This window comes from Syngnathus leptorhynchus, chromosome 3 (assembly GCF_054491065.1).
Source record: "Syngnathus leptorhynchus isolate UIUO chromosome 3, UIUO_Slep, whole genome shotgun sequence".
Classification (NCBI taxonomy): domain Eukaryota; kingdom Metazoa; phylum Chordata; class Actinopteri; order Syngnathiformes; family Syngnathidae; genus Syngnathus; species Syngnathus leptorhynchus.
The window spans coordinates 13877195-13896787 of NC_141197.1; the positions used below are offsets into that span (position 1 = coordinate 13877195).

General features: G+C 38.5%; 1 protein-coding gene across 2 annotated transcripts; it reads right to left on the reverse strand.

Moving 5' to 3' along the window:
* Positions 1 to 720: 720 nt before the first annotated feature.
* tspan15 (tetraspanin 15) lies at positions 721 to 14110 on the reverse strand. Of its 2 annotated transcripts, none has more exons than XM_085908134.1 (8): positions 13947 to 14110; positions 9842 to 10027; positions 9414 to 9488; positions 8919 to 9014; positions 5652 to 5765; positions 3305 to 3355; positions 2329 to 2445; positions 721 to 1666 (listed from the first exon to the last, which is right to left on the reverse strand). In XM_085908134.1, exons 1-8 carry the CDS (start codon positions 13995 to 13997, stop codon positions 1496 to 1498), a joined length of 861 nt encoding a protein of 286 aa, XP_085764260.1. In that variant the 5' UTR covers positions 13998 to 14110; the 3' UTR covers positions 721 to 1495. The 2 variants fall into 2 exon arrangements, with proteins under 2 accessions (XP_085764260.1, XP_085764258.1); XM_085908132.1 differs by having other exon boundaries at positions 723 to 1666; positions 13943 to 14110.
* Positions 14111 to 19593: the final 5483 nt, after the last annotated feature.

Consider the following 19593-nt stretch of genomic DNA (forward strand, 5'->3'; position numbering starts at 1 on the left):
CCAACTTTTTCAAATCATGCCTTTCCACCAGCTTTTATGAGAAGTTTGCGTAACTTTTGATATCATATGCTAGGTTCATGATCACATTGTCTCGTGGTGACTTTGTGACCAACCAGCACATGATCTACTGCAGTGTGGCCACTGCGAGTTCATGTTTGAGAATTTTGGAAAGCTAAAGGTTGGACTGTTATTTTATACACATAGGACATGCTTGGAATCTTAGCCCAACAACTAGAATATAAATCAAGGGAGACCAAAGCATAAGAATCAGTTATTTTGAATGGAGGACTACTTCCCCCGGAACATTTTAAATAACTTGTTCCTCCTTGTTGGCAATTTAGAGTAATAGTCTCCTCGTTGCTCATGAAGTGGTAAATTATTAAGATTCCATTCTCTGGGAAGGTGTGCGAGCAGCAGGAGCTGTAGTGGGGGAAAAAAAAAAAAAAAAAAAATAGGAATATAAAATAGTAACTACTGTGCACCTTTACAACCCACATGTTGCACACAAAAGCCAAGGTCAGTTGATATTTACTAAATATGTAATATTCTCACCATACCACGTGCGACTGCGGGTGACTGGACGTGTGAAATTCTTATCTCTCGAGCGCTGTTGCATTAAAGCTGTATTACAAACGAATTAGAATTGCAATACTTCAATAAGAAATATATTTTGGGGACATATCTCAGGCCAACAGTTTAGTTTGAAACATTTAAACCGATGTTTTATTCTGCATAAAATTTAATTCAAACAGTTTAAGAATGCAGAAATTAGATAGATCAAATTGATTGACACAAAGCATCAAAATAACACAAAACAGATTACTTCGTTTCATTTCTGCACTCAACCAAAAACAATGATCATTATTATTTAATTTCAGAATATCCACAAGATTAAAATCCATTAGCGAGTGTATGAGCAAAAGAGGGAACAACCACCGAGGTTTAAAAATAGTAAGCAAAAAGAATATTTTTAAAGTTAGATGAACTGATGAAGTGTTGTGTCACGTGTTAACGGGATGACTTAAGCGGAACAGAGTTCAAATGGAAGACAACTTGAAATTCAGCAAACATGTCCATTCACATTCATTTCGGTAGTCTTTCAAAAGACAACATTAGTACGGTCATGAGTAGCACATCCAGTCAATCAGTGACATGCGAATGAGCAAGGGGCTAAAAAAAAACCCCAAAAAAAACACTTTGCATTTGGCAGGTTGATGCAATAAATAAGAACAAAAGTTTCATTACGATCCTGAGAGTGTTTTCACCTCTAGAATCTACTGACGAGCGACTTATGGGTTGTGGCGACAGACGTCTGTTGATTTGCATCTACGTATGCGCCGTGAAGTAATATGATGCTTGAAGAAGGGGGGGGGGGTTCTTGATTTGTTCACTGCTTGCTGTTCGGAAGAAATCAGTTCTGGAGACTTTATTTGATTCCGAGATGAAATGGTTGAGAGGGATGGAGACGAGCATCCGTTGCACATCTCGCTGCTCTTCAGTCGATCTCGGGCATACACATAAACCACTTGGACATTCTGCCTTGATTTTTAGGCTGTCTGCTGTGCTGCGCCATTGAGACCATAAGTCCGTCCGTGTAGTGACCGTATTCACTTCGGGAGTCTTCCACTCGGGTGATGTACAACCAGCTGATGGCTACACCAATGAACTAAGGAGACAAAATGAAAGGAAGTGAAAGGGACTCGACGGCCACGTCTTATTGTATCTACATCAACATTTGCAAGTTTGCAGAACATCTTGTCAACAGTCTAATTGGTATCTGAGCCTTGTGGAGACTGCCGATATCTGAGATTCTGGTTTTGACTAATCTGGTCAAACTATACATCCAGAAAACACGTCATCATAATGCAAGTGAAGTCTAGAGCTTCCATTTTTTACTTTTTGTCATGTTTAAGTCCATGTTGCACTGACAAAAGCCCAGTTTTTAATACATACAAAAGTTTTTAATACATTTGACAGGTATAAAAAAACTGAAAATATTTGAAAAAGTAACATTTTAATGAAGTGTATATTTCCTGACCAAACTGTGTTGAAATGCAAAAGTCTGAAATAATGCATTTCACTAGACAGATTTGTCAGCAGCAGAAAATGAAATGTAATCCCACTTAGTCATTATTCTGTTTTAGACAACCAATTGAATGTTTAAAATGTCCGTGCCCCAAACTTTCCAAAAAGTTACATTTCGGATTTGGAAATGAAAGATTCCGCCCGATTATTGCCCGACTCACACTATGTAACCATCGAATGTCCACACAGAAAATAAAATGAAAATATTGATGCGGTGCTGTGAGCGTGAGCGCGCATGTGTACCTGAGGCAGCAGGATCCCGAGCAACAGTCCTGCCATAATCTTATAGTTATCCGTTAGCCAAATGAAGAAGGCGTCGGTGCAGCCTCTGATGTGGATGTTATCGATCAGGTCCAGGCGCTAACGAGGCAGTGACAGAGAAAGAACCAGACCAAAGGAAAAGAACATCAGACGATGAGAACGAATGCGCTGCCCGCTCGGTACTTTATTATTCTTAGCTTTAATCTTTTAGTCTTGCAGTTTTTTTTTTTTTTGTCTGAATTTTTCGCTCCACATATACACTTCCTCTTCATTACATTTTTCATTTGGTGACTTGATTTGACATTCTGCCTTTGTTTTCCAGAAATGCCTTTCCTCAGTTTGCCGGTTGGCTAAAACGACCTTGGTTGAAATGCCACCTGTTCCCCCACGAATCCATTTTAATGAGAACAATGTGGTTTTAAGTAAGTTCAGAAAAAAGTTCATGTCTGGTGTCACAAAAAAAAATAATTGAAAGCCGAACTAAAAGTTTTCCCCTTCAAACCGATTTCTCTGGAATCTAACATGCTTTCTCAACCCTCTCTTCCACACCTTCATGCACTCGTGGAAATATTTTTTTTGCAGCCACGGCCATCTTAATGGTGTCCACATCTTGAGACGTAGCGGGGAGTGAAAATTGCTGGCATTTTTTTTTTTTTTTGGTCAAGCAGCCATGAATTGTCTTGCCTTAACTCTCATGTACTCAATTGCCTCAGGAAACTTAACGATACCTCAAATATGTCTGTCGTCTGAGATAATGGATCGCAAACTAAGCTAAAGGTGCTATCGACTGGCCAAACATTTTTCTTGAACATTTGTGAAAAGCAAAAGACACAAAGCACATTTCAATGAGAGGACACAGGATTATGAGATTTGCCTTTGGCTGACACTTTGAAGTGATGCTCCAAAACATTTGACATTGCACCTGTAAATAAATACGTCCGTCACTCGTCGGCCTTACCTCTTGTTCCAACACTTTGTAGCCACACAATGTGTTCACTACTTCATTTTGCTACAGAGGAGACAAAAAAAACAAGGTTGAAAATTAGAAACTTTCTAAGTAACTTCTAAAAAGTAAAAAAAAAAAAAAATTACAAGGATAAATTGACTATGCCTGCCACAAGATGCGCTCCAACCAATCTAGCCATCTGGCACAGAAGAGGAGATGAAGGGTGGAGGAGGATGGATCTTCTACCCCACCCACTTTCATCAAATTAGCTTCAATAGTTGGAACATTTGGATACCATTTGGAGGAGCGTGGGACAAATTACAGCGTCCGATATGTTCACGCTCAGTAAACAATTCCAAACGAGCAAGCAAAAAACATAAAAAAATAAGAATGAATGATGTCACAGTAAGGATGATTACATGTCACATGTAATGTTACTCTGCTAAAGTAATTTCAGCTAAGAGATAGGAAAAAAAAAAAAAAAGAAATTACTTTTGCATCATTTAGAAGATGATGCAAGTCTAAAAGCACAAAATTATTCTGTAATGGGTGTTGAACTGTTCCAAATGTAAGGGGGGGTGGGGGCTGAACTTGATAGATTTTTGCTTCTTTCTGAAAACTTGCACTTGATCACAATGTGTTTTTTTTTGTGCTTCAAATAATTAACCCATCATCAATTAAATAACGAGCAAGAGAATGGGCAGAAAGTAATCCGAGTGCAGGATAATGGCTTGGCAGTTGACACTTGACATTTGAATTGTCAGAGCGTGAATGGATTACAAGGGGTTGAGTTGGTGCATATCAAGAAGCCACTCCAGCAAACACTTGGGGCCCATATGTGCTGATGATATGCACAAATCACTTGGTAGGGTGATCCATATCCAGACTTAATATGATCAATTCAGCAGTTCAATTTACTCCGGGATGCCTGCTCTCTCCGAGCAGCTGCGTACACGGCCACAGAGTGCCAGCTTGTAGTAACAGATGGGATGAATTTCCATGTGTGTGTGTGTATGACATTCATTTATGACTCTGCATATGATGGTCATTTGTACAAAGTCTCCAGGCCAGGAAAATGGAGTTACGTATATGGGGAGAAAACAACAAAAGGAACGAGGGAGGATGTGCAAGTGGAGAAACTTTGGGAAAGTTACAACAGGTGTCCAGCTGAACCTTTGAACCAGCATGTGGAATATGAGCTGGAATACAAACATCCGAAAAGCTGTGCCTTTTTTTTCCAGTTCTGCTGCTGATATGATAGAGGTCACATACCATTTGTAGTTTTGTGTGGGCGAAAATTGCCTAAGAGGGAGAGCCTGTGTGTGTGTGTGTGTGTGTGTCCTGCATGGCAAAGGTGTAATCAGCACTACGATCCATGAGATGTATTTTCAAACATAACTCCACCCCTATGGTCATTAGTATAATGGTATACACAAAGTGGACCACGGGTTCTGGACTTTGTAAATAAATATTCAGGAAAGATGAAATGATGCTCTTACTCGCCACTTCAGGTAATGTTAATGGCCTAAAATAAGAAAGCATTGTCAACTCTCGTCATTTCCCTCCTTGGCTTCACTTGAGACAATAGAGTTCCTTGAGTGGGTTTGTTTTCCACTTACTGATACAACGTGATCACCGTAACTGTCTGCAATTAGTGTCACTATAAAAACATTCTACTGATTCACAGCAATATTGCATATTGACTTGGCCTGGGTTAAGAGCGCCATGCGATAAAATAAAATAACAGTCATGACTTTAAAGTGCTTGAGCATCTGGTGAGACAGAAAATGGCCAATTGGTTCCTTTTATACAAAATCTATCTATGGCGTGATCCAGCCATGTTTGGTACACACGGTAGAAGCTAACCCTTTAGTTAACTAGGGAGTGGTTGGGATTATTTAAAATTACAGAAAGGCACGTTTGGGTGAGCTTGATGTGGAAAGAACTGTGATCTGCACAACCCGACACCAAACATGGTATTTGGGGATGACTGCTCAAGATCATCATACCTTTTGCAAGACAGCAAAACCTGTTCTACTTCTTTCATTTTCTCTTCAGAACAAAAGACCGAGTGATGATATTTGAGTCCACAAAATGGATGCAGACTTGCTTTTTTTCCGGTGTCTGGAACAGTACTACTCTGGCCAAGCACACTTGGCCCGCTGTGAGTGCTGCAGCCTCTTGAATTGTTGCGCTATGAGTTAGCCTGTATTTTTCAAAACCGTTTTGTTAAAAGAGGGATATGTGTATTGACTTTAAAACACACCGGGCCATGTTGGCCTGGAACACAAAAGCCGTCGGAAGCTTCCAATTTTCTGCCATACTGCTAAGAATGTTCCAACATAATAATTCAACTCACCTTAGTGACGCAGCAGGTAGAAGGTACTCCACAGGCCAGTGGACTTCGTCCAGAACAGTTGTGGTACATGTTGACTGACCAGTCTTTATATCCTTGGCCACCACAACACTTAAACTTTTGAGAGAAAAGACATGTCAGAGAAGGTTCAGTATTCAAAGATTGAGAGGACTTGTAAACAGCACACTTCAAATGTATTTTGCCAGGAAAGTTGTGGGCTGAAGGGAGATACAGTTAAAACAATTTGCATGGAATTATGAGCCTGTATTTATCCCGGCAACTTAAATGGGGGAGAGCGCCACAATTTTCCATCAGTGCTATTGGATGCTAATTTTTCTGGGGTTGCAAAAGAAAATTATGTTGGGTTTTTTTCTCAGTTATCCTACTTTCAAACCATATAGTAATATATAATCCAACCTTAAAGGAATTCTACACACGGTGATATGCTTATTTCTAGCTGGGAGGAAAAACAGAATTAGATGGACAGAGAAAATGTCAATTGTAGTTTGGACAATATAAAAGATAAGACAAATCAAATGGCAGCTGTTGTTTCGATGAGGTCAATCACAATACGAACATTGTGGTTATGGAACAAGCTGAGAAGAAATGCAACTAATGGATCCAGGAAACAATTGGAGCACTTGGCAGCCACATTACAAGCTCTGCTTTGTTGCCCTTGTACCAAATAAATATTTGATCACAAGTGGGGAATGTGAGCTGAAGAGGATGCAATAAAGAACAAATGAGACACCCCCCATCCCCGTCAAATTTAGCAGTAGTGGGCAAAGCAATTTTTTCAGCTTAAGTAACACAACATCACCACAACCAGGAGTAAAGTCCCTGAAGAATGACTAGACCGAGTGCGTTTGTTTACCGATGGAATAAGATTCTCGCCTGTTGTTCTATTCATAGCTGGATTACTCACATTATCCTTTCCTGGGATATAATCCTCATGAGTCTCTGTGCAGGGAGCAAATTATTCTTGACGCACACCCGCTTGACAGACTGACGGATGACAGGCTGTTCAACAGCATCCGGAATGAGTGACTTAGCCCCTAATTGCCCACTTGGCAACATGTTTGGCATGAAAATTCACATCATACCTGCCTTTGTCAAGTCATTACGTCAATTGATGACTCAAATACATTTCAAGATTTGAGAAACCTGTCATTGCTGCCATTTTAATCAACTGGATAAAAAGATGTTCATTGATCGAGTTTGCATGAATTAAATACCTTGTTAAGGAGCAAAAACTCCAACAAAGCAACACAGAAAATAATATTGTTATTAAGCCTGACAAATTTGAATTTAAAAATAAATAAATTGCTAGTATATAGAATATATAGTATAATAAAAGGATGGACTTTTTTTTGCATCAGAGTCTGAGTGACCTGTAACTTTACAATGTGTTGAGGAGGAAAAAAAATTCCAAATTGTCCTTTAAAAAATAAACTATACCACATGACACATTTTATATGGCTAGTGGAGCTGTGGTTTGCATATTAGTTTTTTCATGTGCTGTATTAAATTAGTTGTGTTAAAACGCTGCTTTCCGCCACACAAAAGTTTCACACATCACAGGTGCCACTGTCTCTGCTTCAAAATATTTCCATACTGCAGACATTGTCATCGTTACACAAGGCCAGCTTCAACTACAACTGCCAGAACATTCCCCACTGGCTATGTTTACTTCCGCTGTTTCTGGCTGTATTGCGTAGAGTATACAACATAGTATAAATTTCTTTTTTCATTTTAGAAATATCTGCGTACCTCTGGAATATTTTGTTACCCTTACAAATAAAATACATTTTTCTGCCTCAATTTCAGTCAGGTGAAAATGACGATAGGCCCCGATCATGTACTTTATGATTCTGACATATAAAACCAGTATGAGCACATTTTAAAGAAATAGCAATAGTCAAGTTCTTGGATGAGCACATGCTTAGTGAGGGTTACGGAGACACAAAAAATAGATTGTGACAAAACCATGGAGCTGGGCAGGCCTTTTATTGCGGATTTTGTGAACTATAACTTTGCATGGACCAAAAAAAAAAACAAGATTCTGCAGAATGGGAGCCCAAGTAACGTGTCTGAACAATGTACCGCGGTTGAATTGATGAATGGCTTTTTCCCACACACGATGAGGCAGCCTCCGCAGACACGCTTTGTAGACTAAGCTGATGAATCAAGAGTTCTGCAGCGCATGTGTCTCAACCAACAACAAATACAGAGGGACTGCTCGGGTCTAATGACTACACACTTGGATCACACTCCTGATTTATTCATTCAATTTAAAGGCTTTTCTATATAGTTCACTGCAAAGGCAATACAAAGGCTTGGGACTTATGTGTTGTTGTTTTTTTCATGTTGGTTAACTCATTCACTGCTAGCTTTGTTAAAATGAATCCTTGAATGAATCCTCTATAGCTGTCAAAATCTATTGGTAATTTTACATGTTTGCCTATAGTACACTATTTTATGTTGAGATTTATCTGAATGTAAAAAGATCTTGTAAAACTACCAATGCCTAAATGAACTGCAATGAGTCCATACATGGATTCTGTGTGCAGCAATGGTGTTGTTTTTTTTTTTTGCCATGAGTATTTTTAGTTTAGCCACACACTACTTCTTCACTTTAAACGCCGAGTACAGAAATCATTTTTTTTTTTTTATGCATGCAGCTGACAATGAGGCCTATGCTACTTGTATTACTTCTATCACCATGTTTTGGACATTTCTTATGTGTTATTGACACATATGATAATTTAGCATTTCAATTTGAAACGCATAGTCTGAACCTGTGGACAGTAAATGTCACATTTCCATGGCAATAAATGAAGGGAATAAAAGGAAAGGTCATCTCAAAATAACTATAGACTGGGTGCTATATGAGCTGTCACTTAGGGACAGTAAACACTAAGCAATGAGGTGGACCTTCATTGTACACATACTTCTCTATTTGTAGCATTTAAACAACATTTGCTAACAGATGCTATAATGCAGCCTTGGCAACTAATTATTCTTTTTCAGTGGAATTTTTTGTTGTCTGCCTAATCTTAGTGCATGATGAGATTTGGCCACCAGCCTATTCATCTTAATATGCTTGATAAAAGCTGCTAATGAGATTCGCTTCAGCCGTTTAATGGGGCAGAAATATAGAGTGCTTGGAAAATGACGGCTGTAATATTCCAAGTATCCAAACAAATACCTGTCGATTTGTAATGCTCATTGCTTAGCAGGATTATTTGGTGGCATCAAATCTAACCGTACCTTTTTCTGAACAAAATCCATGATGTTTTTGAAATCCAAGTCATCATAGTAGTTAACGATGCCTCTTCGTATGTTCTTGTTCAGTAAATCCTCTGTCTGGACAAAGAGGAAAGGAAGAAATCAGTCTCTTGGACATAGACATAGACAAAATGTGTTAGCATCATGTTTAAAATCATGTTCCGGTTTGTCAAGGTGACTGACTCAATCAAGTAGAAATGCAAATGTGACAGTTTAACAGCCCACATCTGCCAGTTGCAATCTGGCGTGACAGGATTACTAGATCACATCAGGCTAATGTGTGGAAACATCCAGAAAGAGACAAGAAAGTCCGACTACATTAGCAAGCCTTGTCAGCGGTGTGTGAGCGTGAGTAACATCACTGAGTGGTTGTATTTTACTGGCTTACGCACTAAACTCTTATATTTGATAGAGTTGACAATTTATGGTGGGCGGTAAATGCTACACATGGTGCAGTCAAAGCGAGAAATATCTTACCTGGTTACGAAACACTAGCGCCAAGATTCCTCCCAGCAACTCCAGGATGAGACACACCGCCAGTGTGTACATGAACTGTGCCGAACAAGACAATATAATACACTGATTGTAATATTGAAAATGTTTTTAAAGACTTGGGTGCAAATTGTATGTACCAGAGTTTCCTCTGCATCTTAATTATCAACGTGACAATTTAAGGTGTTAACTTATTGTCATTTTACCCAAAACGAATCCACAATATTGTACATTTCAGGTTTATGATTGAGTGTATATTGTTGTGTGGTACAATTGGTGAAATTCATCCACAAAAATTACGTAGAATTTCAAACAAATCAATATTAGGATTGTTTGAATTTGCACACACAGTATTTAATGACCAACAGTTTTAATATTATTAGAAGAAAAAATTCTCTCATCTTACTACTTACCACTTTGAGCAGAAGTAGATTATCCCTGAGTGATGCCAACATGCCAATGAATGAAACAACAAACATGACAATTCCCAAGAGGATGAGAATGAGAGCAGGGGCCAGAAACATTCCATCTAGTGTCTTGTAGCGCTGCCTTTCCACCTCAGCATATATACCAATGGCTAGGATGATGGTGCCGATCAGCTGAAAACACAAAAAACACATCTGAATTAGTCTCAAAATTAAAGTGTAATGCAAATGTTTCTTCATTCTTCGAGCCATTAAATGTGAAATTACACAACCAAGTAAATATGTTGCCATCAGCTTATTTCTGAAAAGTGAGATGTTGTGAACTTGCGCCCCAACGTTACATAACAGCAGGGCTGATTTAACACTTTTTTTTTTTTTTTTGAGTGTGTGGTTAAATTAGAGCAATCATTTTATGGCAGAGCACTGCAGAGTTTTGCAGGTAGCTCAAAAAATATGCATTAGTATAATGCGTTTTTATTATTACAAATATTTCCAGGTTAATGCTAGAACACTGAAAAACACACGGCAACAGAACTACTTCTGTTGTCAAGAAGATCTGTAGCGCTCGATAACCTCCCCGATCATTCGATCCGATCAGATGTGTTAAGAAGGGAAACTTGGAAAAGAGGAAGGACCACGTTATCACAAACCATCGTCAGTATGAACAGTCAAGATAGTAATACCATTCTGGGGAGAGGCAATCTCACAGCAAATGAGTGCGAGTAATGGAAATTTTCCAGACTGGAAATAACACGGAGAGAATCAAATTGTGGAATGGTTTCTTGCTTCTCAGTGGACCAAATGTAATGTGTGAATTGAGTCTCTCAAAGCAAGCTGGTAAGCAATGAAGACTAGCTTCCTTGTCAATTGATCTGCATTGAAAGCAAATTGAGGTGCACTTTCATAACAGATCTTTTGCCTTTGCTACAACAAATAAAGAGAGTTTGTAGACTGTTGCGCAGACCACTTCTACAAACTAGCTCCTTTTCAAATAGAGAAATTGTTTTTGCAAACAATTGAGACGGTTCAAAATGAAATTAATTCATTTTCTCTTAATACTTGTGGGAGGGCTGGAACCCATTCCAGTTAAGCTGCCTATCTGTGGGCAAGAGACGGAGTATACCCTTGAGTGGTCACCAGGTAATCACAAAACAATTAACAAGCCTTCAAGGCGAGCAGATACGTCGACATACTCAATCCAATAACAGAGAAGGTCTGCATGTACAAAGTTAATGAATGTTCAAGCTGCAGATTATACAATGTCTTTGACATATTTGAAATTTACAGTAGATTCATCCGCCCCTTGAACGTTTGACACTGACCTTGTCAAAGTAATTAGAAGGGGCTGATAATTTACGCCTGGCGGCTGTGGCCTTCATTTACGAGGCGTCTTAGGTTGCTTTTCATTAGAAATACCTTCAATCACAGCAACAAATACGACAAAAGGCATGTAAAAAATGTATTTGTGTTATGAATTGACACAAAAGCAGCGAGTGGAATTTATGCCTCTCTGCTGTGGCCTTCATTTACGACGTGTCTTAGCTCACTTTTCATTAGAAATACCTTTACTCACTGCAACAAATACCACACATGGCAAAAAAAAAAAAAGTATCTGTATTATGAATTGACATACAAATGTGTGGGGTGGCAACGCAGCGAGTGGGATTGTTTTGTATTAACTTTGTTTATTGGAGTTCACAAATATCATCAAACAACAGATATAAGTCTTGCCTCCAAACATTGAGCATCTTACAGTTTAAGTGGATGGTTTTTAGTCTGGATAAACATCTGAGAGATTTGTAGAAAGGGTAAATGAAATACAAAATAACATTTGAATTCAATTTCAGCCATTAAGCAAATGATGCCTGGAAAATGTCAACTGTATTACAGAGATCCAATGCTCATTAGAAAAACAACAATTATTTTGGGTCTCACATTTTGTCTGGTATGATAGCGCTTCTTCGAACATGAACACACACAGCTGCCTTTCTTGTCACATACTTGAGCATGATGACAATGCCACGATGCACTATTCTTGTCAATCTATGTGAGCTTTGTAACTACTTTAGCATGCCATGTTGGTCTGAAAGGCATCAAAAACAATAACAAGCAATAGGATTCCAACTCGAAGGGAACAATTTGGGAAAGCCATTTTCTGTTTCAGGAGAATAGTAACCCCAAAAAGAGTTTTGAATCATCTAAAAATGATTGCATGGACAATGTTCTGCAGTGTACTTGCAATGTTGCAGTCACATTGAAATTTTGGTCAGGTGCCTTTTCTGTCACAATAGCGGCAGGATTACTTTTCGGACCAATTGAAAACTTTCCGGTTCTCATCATTCACGCTGGGGGGGAAAAAAAAACCATTTACTGATACTTTGGATATGGATGAACTTCAGCAATACGTACTGAAATGTCAAACAAAACGCTGCTGGGTCACATTGTGAGTTTAAACACTAACAATCGTTGGAAGCTTTGCTTTATTCTTATGTTCAGTTTCCTGAGGGAAGTGACAAAACTGACAATATGCCCTAAAGTGCTCATTACTGTGTGCTGTATCTCACTAAGATAAAACACACTCCGCAGAGAGCACAAGTGCGGGAGGAACAAGAAAGCGCAAGTCCAAAAGTGGCCATTAATCTCTTTCGCCTCCCTTATCAGGAAAGCATTCATTCACCATAATATGCAAATTACTGCAGCTCCGCCACTTTCTTGCTCCTCCTTCAAAAGTATCTCACATAAGCAAAAAATAATAATAAGTGTCAATCAACCATCTGTTTCAGGAACAACAGCACGTTAGGATGTCTTTGAAAGAATACAGCTGCAGGCTTCGGCACTTACCATTTTTCTTTGTGTGGAAATGTAGACATCAAGCTGCCTTTGTGATTTGGAGCTTGTCTCAAGGGAGAGTCTGACTGAGAGCGTTTAGTCAGGCAGTTCGGTGTCTGTCTTGTGACTTTCTTCTTCCAAGACAAAGTTTGGAAAACCCAAGGAGTAAGTTTCGAATGGTTTCTGAGTTGCCATCGTTTAACCATGTTTATTAATTATGGATGTAGTTTGCAATGGTGCAGAACTGCATTTTAATCAAAGCTATGTCAATTGTTTTGGTTAATAACACGATATAGCATTGATTTATCACGTCATGTGATCAATGTTGCTCACAAGGCATTCATTGCAGCCTTACTCATCCGATACTCCCCTAAATCAATCTTTGTCAAAGAGAGTCTGTGAGTCAGGGCGATAGAAATAAGCCTGTAACTGAAAACTCAAAACACTTTTACAAAATCATTGCCGCTTTCTGACTTGGGGGGGATATTTTCAATCCAGTCATGCAGCCAAAAACAATTTCACGACTAATAGAACGGAATTGCTAAGGCGCAGCGATGTATCATCTTTCCACCAAGGAGGGTAAAAATATATGCTTGTGAATAAACCACAACAACAAAAAATACTGCTTGTGAGTCATAGTGAACACTTTATCATGTTTGCACTTGCAAAAAAAAGGCATGTCTTGTATCTTGAGAAATTCACAGAAAACTCCAGTTTGAAAGGTTACAGATAACAGAGTTTCATTTTTGTTAAATGACATGATTTGATGTTATGGAATAGTGTCACTATAGTATATGACAAAGGTATTAATAAATAAATGTTAAAAGTTTAAGTGCACAGTGACTTTCCAACACCCTGTCAATCAAAATAGAAATTTTTGTAAACAAGTGTATTGTTATTGATATAAACACACCTAATGAAATAAAACACATAGGAGGACGGCATAGCAAGTTAAAACCAAAATAGAAAATGACGTAAAAAGTCGTGATGAACACTATCCAGGTGATCGCAGCGAGGTAAAGGTGTAGCGGAGGGTGTGGCCATTTACTCGTTTACTATTGTGACAGTTTCGCGGGGGGGAGGGGGTTGAAAGTTTGAAAATTTTGCTCAACTTTTGTCCACTTTTCATTGTAAATACAGCGTCACGCCGCCTCTCACGAACACACGGTTATAAAAATTAAAAATCAAAACGCTATAAAGTTTATGACAAAAAATAAAATGCAAGCCGCGCACATACAGTATGACAAAAAGAGTACTCACCCACCAAATGATGGCGTAGAAAAAAAGGGTAAATTTGAGAAAAACATAGGAGCATCTGTGACAGTAGCGTTCTTCATTGTTCGACATAGTAGCGACCAGCGCTTGCTGTCCTGTCCTGCCTAGTTGTGAACACTAACTTCCGCCTTGTCATATTTCTGCTCACCTGAAGGCGCGTGCACGCTATTCTCCTGGAGGCGCGTGCACGCTATTCTACACTGGAGTGCATTCAAGGTTGGAGCAAAAAAAAAAAAAACGAGCTTTTTACCTTCACGATTAATATTCAGTTTCCTTTAGAAATGAGTGTTAAACTTCTAATTATGATTTCTTTGATATTGTTATTTTTTTTCCTGAATGTTGTGCCAAATCATAATCTAATTTCATACAGACAACACAACGTTGATTGATTGAACGATTTGAAATCAGAGGTCAATGAGAAAAAGTGAACTATATTGTTCAATCTGTTTTATTTGGACTTAGGTACGGTATAACTACCCGAAGAAAGTCTTTCAATATATCAATATTTGTACGCATTCTAAATATAAAGTGGTACTTAGTTATCTATTCTAAGAAAATAATCTTAAATGTATTTGTAAAACTGTTTATTTTATAAATATATTAGTCATCTTAATTTTTAAAATCAGTTCACTATCATTTCCATCCAAGTGTAGCTTTCTAACATGATGAATAAATATACTTAATCTGTTAATCTACCTTTCAGATTCATTACTATGTGAAATTGTGATACATGAACTGAAGACGTCTTCAATGTCCTCGTCTCAAGGCCTTGACAATAATCAGGAATCAATATATCTCACTGGGAAACAATACAAACGTGGACAGTGAAAGGTCAAATGATACAAAAGTGGTCATAAGCGTGTCAGTTCACAAGTACAATGGACTGTAGATAGAAAAACCTAGGCTTGCTTGAATATACTGAACCCAGAGATAAAGGACAAACCCTCCCCCCAAAAGAAATCTTCTTTCACATTCTGTTTGAATGTATTCCTAACACATTATGTGGTTGTGCTTCTCCTCAAATTGAGGCGCATTTCCTTTTATATATTTGTCAGCATGCTCATAACGGGTGCACAAAAACAATCACTGAGGGAAAAGAAAGGTTAAGCTTAGGTCAGCAATCCCAAACCTGGTGCATTCCTTTTCTCTGCTCATCCAGCAGATAATCGAGACCAGAGATTGGAGGAAAAGATTGATGGTTGGAATCATAGAGATCAAAGTAACACTCCAAAACCCACGACCATTTACAATATAGCAGCAGTAAAAGAGTATCTTGTAGGATATGTGTCAAATGTTTTTGAGTGGGATCAACAATAGTCGTTTTTTGTTACCTTCTAAGCCCTAAAGGAAAACAGTTACTTATCCCTTTTAAAACATTTATAGGTTGTGTGAAAATCATTCCTTTAGTTTGTGAACAACTGCAAAAACAAACTAGGCAGCAAAAGCATCACCAGCATAGTCTCGAGGGCCTTTTTTCATTATTTTGCTTATATTTCAGTTGCAATAGTTCTGAGCAAATATCCATAAACACAACAACCTCAAAGAATGCGAGACTGTAAATTCACTCCCAAGCAGTGTTTTTTTGCTTTATAAAATAATAGCTACAACCAAAAGAGCAGTCTACTGAGGAAAAGGACATTGATGTTTTATTTTTTTTGTAGAAGACAATAACAATCAGTTGTAAATGATGAAAGTTCCCAACACAATCAGCATCATGCAGCATGTTCATTTGATCACAGGTTGTTTGACACCAAATCAGAGCCCAGCATTAGACAGCCAATGGTTGAGAGTAAAATTATTACAGCTCTTCGTTTGGAACTGTTAAGCCTATAGAGATGCAAATTGAAGCGCAATCACACAATTGCACAAGGTGATATCTTATCTTGACCTGCAATTAGCATCACTTTTTTTTTCATTTATTTCACTACAACTGCTGAATCTGATTTTTCTTTTGCAGAATACAATTTCTTTTGTGAACAATAAAGTTTCTTTCTAAAGCGTTACAATCTCATCATTGTGTTTTTCTTTTTTCACTGTTGTCATTATAGTTTATTTTTACTTTGTTTTGAGGGATGAGATTTGGTTTTCATAAAGAGTTGGGGATTTTGTGACGGTAGCATGAAATTCTGGTTTTGAGAGGAATTTTCAAGAAATGTGTTCATGGGTCAGATTGCTCAAACAGGTTGGAACCGAGCAACAACAGTTGGCAGATCATTTCAATTACGCTTTGACAACACGCCAAGTGTGGACGCGGCATTGTCCAGTGCTCATCCTTCCCCCTTGTCATCTTGCCAATAACCCACTGTGAAAAAGAGCCCCATTGCTGAGTGAGAATGTCGCCACGCCACTCAAACATATTACCGCATCGTACGATGGGGAATGATGAATGAGCTGAATGAATGATAAACGTTGGGAAGCTTAGTCCAGGGCCGATGCTAGTCATTTAGACGCCGGTGGTAAACATAATCAAATGACTTTCATTTGTTTAAAAAGCGACTTGTGGAATTTAGGACACTTCAATTACAAAACCTTTAGTATTCCAGCTTCCGCATAGGGGACAGCTATATGGCTGCATTGTTTAAAGGTTGCTGGGAAATTTGCGCCACCTTCTGCCAGTCATGTGATACAATTTAAAAAAAAAAAAAAGAGTTCCTGGAGATTTGAATAATACCCAACATTTTAAGATACAATCATATCTATCTGCAGGCGCAGCAAGCACTTACATCAGATTCTCAGGGATGGGGGAAAAAAATCTCCTAAAAATGATTGATTAATAAAAGAAACTGTTCCTCAAAGACAAAATAAGAAAAGAAGGTGAAAAGCATGTTACGGCAATGTAAAGGTCACTGAGATTCAGTCTCTCGCCCATGCAGGGTTTGCTAAGTGCAAGAGAAATACTTTTTACATGCAAATTATGTTAATAGGAGAATCTAAGACATTGTTTTGGTTCTTTCTCATTCAGGACTTCATTATAGAACCAGATTCCTGCCTCCATTCACACCCACTTGTGAATAGATGGACTCAGTGCGGGCACACACAAAAACATACATACTCTTATGCCTTCAAGTGTGTGTGTGTGTGTGTGTGGGGGGGGGGGTTATATGGTTGGATAGATGCTTGGGTGTGTGAGTGCACCTCTGTCACTCTCAGGTGGATGAGCTGCAATTTGCACAAAATATAAGGGTGCGTGCGTGCATATGTGAGACAGAGAGAGAGAGAGAGACCAGAGAGAGAGAGAGAGAGACCAGAGAGAGTGAAAGAAAGACAGAGAGAGACCAGAGACAGAAAGAGAGACAGAGAGAGACCAGAGAGACAGACAGAGAGAGAGAGAGAGAGAGAGAGAGAGAGAGAGAAGCAGAAAGAGAGACAGAAAGAGAAAAAGAGGTACAGAGAGAAAGAGATACAGAAAGAGAAAGACAGAGAGAGAGAGAGAGAGAGAGAGAGAGAGAGAGATAATGGGGATGTCTTGATGGATTGGACCTGGTTATCCATCGCACTCAGGGACTCTTAATTCTGAGCTGTAATCTGGAGGCAAGTGGACACATGGATGACAGGCAGCCCTGCTCTCCTGCATAAGGTAAGAATAACATAACAGATTGACTTTGCATTGCATTGCACTAATTCATCATTTGGGCAAATTGCTACTGAGTAATTGTTGCAAAGACTTTGTGCACACAGGAGATAGTATATGAGGATCAATGAAGGAATGGGGTTTAAAAATGTAATTGTGTTTAGAATCATAAAAGTGATGGAAGACTTTTCCTTTCGTGAAGTCTTGATTATTGTGGTTTACCGGACTTGATGGATTTTTTTTGTATTGGTTGGCAAAGTATGAAACAGACTTCAATATGGTGCATTGGGGTTTTTCCCCTACTATAGTTCTTGTATTGAAGCTAAAAAGTCTACCTAATGGGCTGGCCAGTTATTTATTCATTTTCAAATAACATTAAATAACAGGGAACCCCAATCGGGTTTTATAACTCATCAAAACCCAAACTAAATCATTTATATTCAATACATCCATCCAAAAAATTTTTATATTCATTTCATTTGATTTTTTCTTCATTCATGGGAGCTTTTTCTAGCTGACTTTGGGTGAGAGACGGTGCATCTGAAATTGAAAATGTTCCATTAACCTGACATAAATGTTTCCGGAATGTTGGAAGAAGCCATCATACCTAGAGAAGAGCATTAGTCCTTGATATTCTATTAGTTGTACAATCTCTATTTATTGAGCAATCATTTTGTCCAATTGCCTGTATTATCTCAGAGGTGCCTCATCGTTACTGAATGACAATGCGTTAGCAGGTTGTAATGGATGACACACTTCAGTTTAATAGACCATAGAAACCAATGAGAGCAAAGACAATGCATTCAGAAAGCTGTCGACTGCATAAGCACCAAGGACAGCTCCGCTGCTTTCAGTGGAACCTCCAAAGTCAAACGCCCCTTAAGTGGCACAATTTGGAGTTCAACAAAAATGCCCTGGAAAATTGAAGGAGGGGGGGGGGGGGGGTCAAACACTACTCGTGCGTGCAAATATTGTGAGACTCCAGCACGATTAGGATGAACAACAACTGGTTCAGGTTTGCTGTAGCAAACAGACTTAAATAATTGCCTGAATGCAAATAAAACCTCCGCATCCACATTATGCGTGGGAAAAAAATGCCAAACAAAATCATTCATTGCAGAAACAATAAAACTATAAAATTAGGAATAAACCATTTTAGATCATTTATGTTATTATGTAATTTTGAGCGCAATAGTATAATGTATTTAAATCCATTTACACATACCTGTAAGTACGTTTATATGTATTTGCCAGTGAAAATATTTGGACTGTACATTGCCAGCTCCACACCTGTGTATAATGGTGGACCTAGCTTGAATTGATACTTCCTGAGTCCTCATTAATGCATCATAAGACAAGTGGAAGGGCAAGTTCAATGCTGCCTTGTGCGGCCTCTCCTGGGGGCAGTTCAAGAGTTTTTTTTAATTTTTTTTATTTGCCATGTTTGAGCGTGCCAAACAAGTGAGCTTCAGTCAGAAAAGCTGCCCTGCTGCAGACTTTTTTGGTTACACAGATTCTCTCCATCAACTTAAGTATTTGCCATTTTCGTTGATGGGGAACTAAAGCGACAATTACAAACAACACAGTCATAATAATGGGCCCCGAGTTGGAGTTTTTTTTTTTTTGTATTTGATTGCATAAGTGCCAAGCGCACTGTGTTGCTTGGCAACTTGATCAATTTTCACTCTCTTTGCACTTTCCCCAAAGTTCAGTCATGCGAATGATATTGTAATTATGTTGTTTGTATTGGATTTATTAAAAATGAATGAAAAGTAACACATCCTCTTTCAAAGTAGCCTATAGATAAATCAGGCACGTGTCAATGGCAGGATCAGTATAACTTTCAAATCCACTTCACAAGTAAAGCTACAGCTTGGATCAACTTTGTAAACTCGTGCGTTAGGCATCTTCAAAGAGTGAGCAGCTTTCAGTTGTACCGCAATAAATAATGCTAAAAAGTTATTTAGAACTGAGTGATTGTCAGTAAATTTAAAGAGCCTGCAACAAATCCCCTTTGTTCATCCTCCCATTTTCCATAGCGCTTGTTCACTTCATGAGTAAGGCA